Source organism: Olea europaea, unplaced genomic scaffold (assembly GCF_002742605.1).
Source record: "Olea europaea var. sylvestris unplaced genomic scaffold, O_europaea_v1 scaffold784, whole genome shotgun sequence".
NCBI lineage: Eukaryota > Viridiplantae > Streptophyta > Magnoliopsida > Lamiales > Oleaceae > Olea > Olea europaea.
In genome coordinates, this window is record NW_019266264.1 from 193,974 (window position 1) to 200,949 (window position 6,976).

The following is a 6,976-nucleotide window of genomic DNA, read 5'->3' on the forward strand; positions in this document are numbered from 1 at the left end:
GTTTGATTCAAATTTATGACTATTTGATCAAATCAAGAAGACACTCGAAAAGAACTGATGATGCCAAGAGAAAGAAAGAAAAATAATCTTCTCGATCCAACAAAATCACAATTGAGGTATGATAGAAAATCTTTATCAGGTCGATCCCCGTTGCGCAGCAACAAACACTAGTCGGGACGGCAAATCATTCTCAAAACAAAAAATAAATATATGTAAAATGATGAAAAATATCTAACAGTAATCATGTCAGACACACGGGATCGGATTCTCTCGAGTTACTTTTGAGTTGTAGATCATACCTTGGAAGATTACAACGTTGAGGTTGCCACCGCCACTTTTGGTAATCCAATTCTTGTCTACCACTTTGTTGGCAGCGGAATCCGGGGTCCAAAAAGGGGCAATTCTCTGTGTATTTTCGAATTGGTCGAGTTTCATCCCATACCCACTTTCCATAAGAGTAATCACAATAACTTTTCAATGTAGAGTTTGAAGTAGTTTTGGGAAGGATTAACTGGGACAAGAAACCAATACCGATAACAGACCTTTGATTCAATGGGCTGAGGATGCTATAGCAAACATAAGTTATGAGAATTAAAGGGAGAAATAAAAGTAAATGGGAGTATTCTTTCTTGAATGGAATACAGAAGAGCTGTAGTTTTTGTTGCATGGAGGGCAAATTAATTAAATCCACAAGAAGACGAAGAAGAAAAGGGATCTTTAGGTTGAAGTCTCTTGAGTATGTTTATGGCTGTAATTTGATTCAAGAAAGTGATTAAGCAAAGTTTCCGGAGGAGAGGGGAATTAATTGCCATTGACATATGGGCACGTATCTTATCACATTACCACATTTATCGTGCGGTTTTGCATGTTTAGTTACTTGTCACCTGTCTTAGTCTGGGATTAAAAATCCCAACGACGATTTTGCTTTTGACATTGTTTTTCAACTGTCTTGAAACTTTACAGTTTCTCATCATACTTTCAATGTTGTTTTCCATCTGTCACGCATGATGTTCGTTCATTAACGATTTTGATGTTGTGGTAAACAAAATTATGAAGTTTTTCAAATTACAATAATTGTTGGGAAATAACTTTGAAATTGTAAACATTTTGTCTTATATTAAAAGATCAACCCCATTAAGAATAGTAGTCCAAATTTTTATAAGTTGGTATATGCTTTTATCATTGTTCAATCTGAGATTTATCCCTTAACATGTTCTTGCAAGATAGTGGATAATTTTAACAAATCAATTTGAAATTTGCTTGCTCATTTTTTGAGTTTTGATAAGAACGAATTGCTCGTTGGAGTTTAATGATACTTGTTATTATGTTAAAGAATTATATTCCATCTTAAATGGTCAACCATTTTATTAAGAGTAGTTCAAATTCTTATGCGTTGGTCCATATTTTTTCTTTATTCGATGTGGGACTTATCTCTTAAAACTTGGATCATTCTTTGTGGAAGATACAATTTGTTTCAACTTCATTTATTCATGATGAAATGCTAATATGCAGTTAGTTACCCATGGAAGTTGTGTGATTTCTTGAAACAAAAACAAAGTTTAGTACAAACAACATCAGACAGCCATTACAAAACTTCTTAGAATGGACCTGGGCTTATATAAATCACAAAACTTGGGCTGGCCTGGCCCATGGATGGACTGTCCTGGGCCCAATAAAGGATTAATGGGTACTTACTGTGAAGCCAATGCTGGCATATGTCCTCCCACTTGCAGAAGCACTAAGCATAAGTCTTTTCTCAATCTTTCTTGGTCCCATCCACGTAATAACCTGAAATTCTGAGTGACCATTCAGACAAATACTGTTTCTCTTTTGTTGGTTTAGTCCACAGGCCACTTGTGTCAAATTCTACTCTTGCAACATGTGATTCACAATTATAAAGCATGTAGCCGTTAATTAATAGTGCGTACTAAAAATATACTCGATCTTACTTTGTTGTTTATAAAAAATGAATCAATTTCGTTTTATATTTCATCATCCTGGCCGATCATACCTGGGATCGCAAATCTCAAGTCTGTGTGTGTAATTCTTAATAAGAATGTCCTCGATCTTACTTCGTTGCTTGATAAATTGAAATGGATGTCAACTCCCAATATGTATGTCTATACATTTACGAGGCTAGTGAATCACTAGCAAGAACCAATGATCGAGATGGTTCATTTAGTCTCCAAAAACGAGTAATAAGGTTCAAGTTTGATTTGGAGTGGACCTTAATTGTACTACTCGTTAGTCATTTTCATGTGATTCTATTCGTTTTCTATCTTCATTTTTCTATATGGTACATTTTCATGGCATGTTTCGCTTTCAAATATGTGGACGAAAACTGCATTTTTCATTTCTCATTACATAAATACTTGAGAAAAATCTAGAGGCAGAATCTCAGCAGTACAAATTCCAACATGTTAGTGCAAAATCAAATTCTTGATCCATCCGGGGGTACCTGATTACGTCAGCAGTGATATCTTGTGGGACCCATCTCCACTTTCCAATCCCTGAAGAAGTCACTTTCAAATTAATCGAGCTTCCTTCGAATGATAGATACACCACTTTTTCTCTCGCCAGAAAATCTGGGATTTCCTTAATTTTTTAAAAACAATTCTTTTCTTTTTCTTTTTTTTTTTAATTCTCTTTTTTGCACCTTGGGAATCAGCCAATCCGGGAAGTCACATCCACAGATCTCACACGTGGCGACATCTCATTGGTTGACATCTCCAGAGAAATTTATATCCTGTTGCAACCAAACAGTATAAAACTTATGAATGACCATTTTAGTATTTTAACATGTAATCCTAACATTTCATGACTCCATGTCACTGAATATTTAAAGAAACATGCCTGATCTCCTAATCTTCTGTGAGCAAATAGTTGATCGTCGATGTAGCAGAAAACCTTAATTATGGTTCTCTTGTCACATTCTAGTGGAAAGTTTTCATCAAAAACAGAAGATAAATTTCAATTTAAGAAATTTTATGATTTAATAAATTATTTATTCAAATATATATATATATAAGTTATAGAGATCCACCTAGAAAAGCAAGGTAATATTGAGTATATCCCAAGTGCTCAAACTCAAGTATTACAAGAATCTTTAATTATAATTATATTTGAACTTTAGACCCTATTTGGTTGGAATCAAATATTTTAATCTACTAAAAAAAATTGCCACCAAACAATGCTAAACATACACGGAAGTAAGGATGATAGAATAAGAATAAATTCGATAAATATGATCACAAGGAGTATGGTTATGTCATATATAGTTATTAAACTTTAACGACGTCCCTGAAAAAAACATTGTTCACCCCTTCTCGAATAAGTTATTTTCTTTTACACATGTTCTTGTTTGGAAAAACTTAAAAAGTAGCTAAAAATTGATATCAAAGTCAAATTATTTTAATCACACATTTTATAACTTTTATAAAAATTTATTAAAACTTATTAACAAAGACTTTGTCGAACAACTCCGTGGTCTCCTAAATTGTCTTTTATTGATTATCATATTTTCATGGTTCTACACAAAGAAGATTACTTGTTCAACTTGGTCACCCATGCACGAGAATCTTCAATGGACAACTTCTGGTTTAACTAATATACAACTAATTGTTAGGCACATGATTTAATCCGAGACTACTCTAGACATAACTATATTTTAGTATATTTATTTTATTATAATATAATGCAGTACTATGGGTTGTATATCTGTTTCATTATGGGGAACACTAAAATCAAACTAGGAAATTGTAGCAGTCACACCTTTAACCTATTTTTAGTCTAAAGTTAATAAAAGATTTGACGTACCATGTGACTGTTAAACCTATGATAATTGGAGTAATTATACTGATGATATTGGTAGTTGGGGGCTTGACCCTGGCTCGAAATTGATGAACCCTCATCTGGTGTGGATGGCTCAGACTCACACTCCAAATTCACCCCAAACAACCTTAATTTTCTCGAGTTCCCACTTGGTTTTGTTTGGTTCTTAATTGCTGACCCTGCAATAAATTTAACATAGGAAGTAAAATCTTTTTTATTGTTCCAATAATCTGGAAAACATAAAAAGAAAATAGGGTTTGCGAAGTGCAAACAGCAAAATTACCTGCATGAAGATAGTCAGGTAGGTGTGGGGGTGAAGATCCTTGAGGGTGTGATGGATAAGGATATCCAGAGTACAATGATCTGGTCAACCCACCACCAGCCACCGTAGGTGGCAGAGAAACACCACTATCTTGCCCTGCGCCGCCGTTTCTCCGCCTCCAACCGATGAAAGTTCTGCCAAAGTCAGTCCGGTGGCGCTGGAAATGAACAATATCGCCTGCATTAAGTCTTTTTTCCTTAACGAAACGGCTCCACCCTTTCGTGAGTACATAACTTTGACTACTGTTCCAATAAGAATAACGAAATCTCCATAATTTTCCAAGCTCGTCCTCGAAGCCTAGCAGCAACCCTTTTTCTCCCGAATCGCCACCCTTTAAGGGAAAGTATTTTTCTGCTTGTTGTTTGGGGATAACAAGACGGTTCAGCTTGCCCACATCGCTTGGCGTCAATGATTTTTCGAACAAGGGTTCTTTAGACATTTCTTGTTCATGGTATAATTGGCCTTCCTTTTCTTGCTCTTCGAGTTCTTCGTCATCTTCTTTGGTTAGTTTGAAGCTGAAATTAGCAGTGTTCTGGTTGCAAAACATGGTGTTTTCTGGATACAATTGAGGCTGAAACATGAAGTTTTTGTGCTTTGAATATGAAACTTTTGCAGGCAATTCCATTATGTGGTGGTGGTGGTTTTGTGTCCACTAGAGTGCTGCTGGAAAATCTGAAGAGAAATGGTTCATTGGCGTTATGGATGTAAAAACTGGTCTTATGATATGAACTTGTGGGGGGCCTATTCAATAGAAATGTCAAATGTGGGTTTGGGAGTAGGGGTAGGTTAGGGTAGGCAGTATAAGTAAGTAGTTTTAAGGTTTTGCGTGATAGAAAAATTCAATCATTATATTCAGTGCCAAATACGATGTGAAAATTTGGTAATAGGGCCTGCAAAAGAATTGAAAAATAGTATTACTGAATTGGACAGAACATGTATATTGATGAATCTTGAGAAGAAAAGAGATTGTAGAGGTGAATCATTCTATCTTAGAAACACTCCCCATGTTACCATGTTACTATGTTGGCTGACTCACTACCCATCCAACACTTGGTTTTCAGTGAATTACTGTGACATATATATCAATATGAATTATGTTCAATGCACAGCTTTATTGATATTCAATAAAGTGTAAAAATTGTGCAATTGATTGTTTTGAGTATTGTTAAAATTAATGATAAAATTATTGGCCACTTCGCAAAAGTCCTTAACTAAACTGTACTTATAGAAAAATTTATATCGATATAGCTAAGTCATGTTTGTCAAGGACCACTGAGTTCAACATTTAGTCCATTATTTTGTTAAAAATTAGATTTTTAATATATTATAATAAAATTTAATGAAATATGTGGTTAAAAGCTTATAAAAATTGTGGGTTATATATATAGTTAAAATTAATTGTGACTTTAACTTAAATTTTTATGAACTATTTTAACTAGATCAAATAACCAGGGACTTAATAGAGAGAGACTATTTTTGTATGTATTCCTTTATTGCACTGCCTACCGCCTAGGCTTGAAAAAGGGTGATAAATGTAGCTGCCTACAGGTTAAAAAGGCCCGCACCTTTTTGTTTGACAAGCTATATTTCCTCATTTGCAGTCCACCCTAACAAAAAACTCAATCATAGCTAAAATTTGGAAAGGTTTATCAGTACAAAACGTACTTACATTTGATTTTTAGTGAGCAAAATATTTTTACGTTTCAATGTTTTGTATTTTCACCCCTATTTCCATGTTTAATTGTGGAAACCATCATTTTCCTCAGTTTTTATCTAATTTCTTAATTAAAAATTGTAAAATAAAAAATATACCCTTATATTTAAATAAAATAAAAAGCAAAAAAAAGAACAAATTGCAATCATACTCCCATTTTTGAAAAAAAGTACAAATAAATCCCAAATATATTAAATTAAAAAACCAAAAAAGAAAAGAAAAATCTTCATCTTGTAATTTCCTCTCCCTCTCCCTCTCCTACCCAGTGCCATCCCCACCCTACTCCTTACCCTCATCATGAAACGAAACTAGGAAATAGTTTGGGAAATACAAGAGGATGTAGAAATACTAAAAATCAATCTCTTATATTTCTTACTAGAGGATGTAGAAATGCTTATATCAGTTTTATGATTAAACAAAAGAGGGCTTTTCTTTTCATTATTGTCAATGTCGTTGTTCTTGACTTCCACAGGCATTCTTGAATGGGGACAACTTTTCTACAAGTGGCACTCATAGTACTTGTGATAGGGCGCTACATCTCTTGAGAACCTCCATTTCTTTCCATCCATTCACTTGCACCTTTCTAGATGACCAGTCACTGCACTTGAATACCAATACCAAGATACATCTTTTTAAATCAACATCTAATCGAGTACCAAAAGTGTAAAAATAACAAATCATCGAAGAAAAATAAGAACCGATTTATAGAAAATTGAAGGTCTTGGTGGTACAGGAAAGAGAGGATCAACAGGCACACGGGTGAAAATTGCAAAAATTTGAAATGCAGGGTACCTTTGCACACTAAAGGCCAAATGTAGGGATGTTTTGTGCTAATAAACCCTATAGATCATGGCTTGTCTTTCAAGCTCCTTCCTTTGAGTAGATGTAAGAGGATACTCCTTATTTGCAGACAATTCATTCCCACTTGGGCTCACACAAATAGCAAAATCAATAAAATTCTGCCTCGATGAATGGAATAGAGATGTTGACATTGAACATTAAATATGTATTAGCCAATTTAGGTTGGACAGTAAATAATGTGACAGCAATATAATTGATGTTTGTAAACTCATAGTGAATTACAGGAAACAGTCTGATATCTGATAAAA

The 6,976-nt window shown here is 34.3% G+C and overlaps 1 protein-coding gene across 1 annotated transcript; it reads right to left on the bottom strand.

The window, feature by feature from the left end:
* Positions 1-2,331: 2,331 nt before the first annotated feature.
* On the bottom strand, positions 2,332-5,188 carry LOC111391364 (B3 domain-containing protein At2g36080-like). The gene is made up of 3 exons (XM_023016564.1): positions 4,115-5,188; positions 3,817-4,010; positions 2,332-2,746 (listed from the first exon to the last, which is right to left on the bottom strand). The coding sequence occupies exons 1-3, from the start codon at positions 4,776-4,778 to the stop codon at positions 2,714-2,716; spliced, it is 891 nt and encodes a 296-aa protein (XP_022872332.1). The 5' UTR covers positions 4,779-5,188; the 3' UTR covers positions 2,332-2,713.
* Positions 5,189-6,976: the final 1,788 nt, after the last annotated feature.

What these genes read in the sequence shown, in the direction of transcription:
- LOC111391364 (XM_023016564.1), bottom strand. Translation starts at nt 4,778, where the DNA reads ATGGAATTGCCTGCAAAAGTTTCATATTCAAAGCACAAAAACTTCATG. An exon ending in ACCTGACTATCTTCATGCAG is followed by an intron (nt 4,011 to 4,114) that starts GTAATTTTGCTG and finishes AATTTATTGCAG; the next exon opens with GGTCAGCAATTAAGAACCAA. An exon ending in ATAGGTTTAACAGTCACATG is followed by an intron (nt 2,747 to 3,816) that starts GTACGTCAAATC and finishes TGGTTGCAACAG; the next exon opens with GATATAAATTTCTCTGGAGA.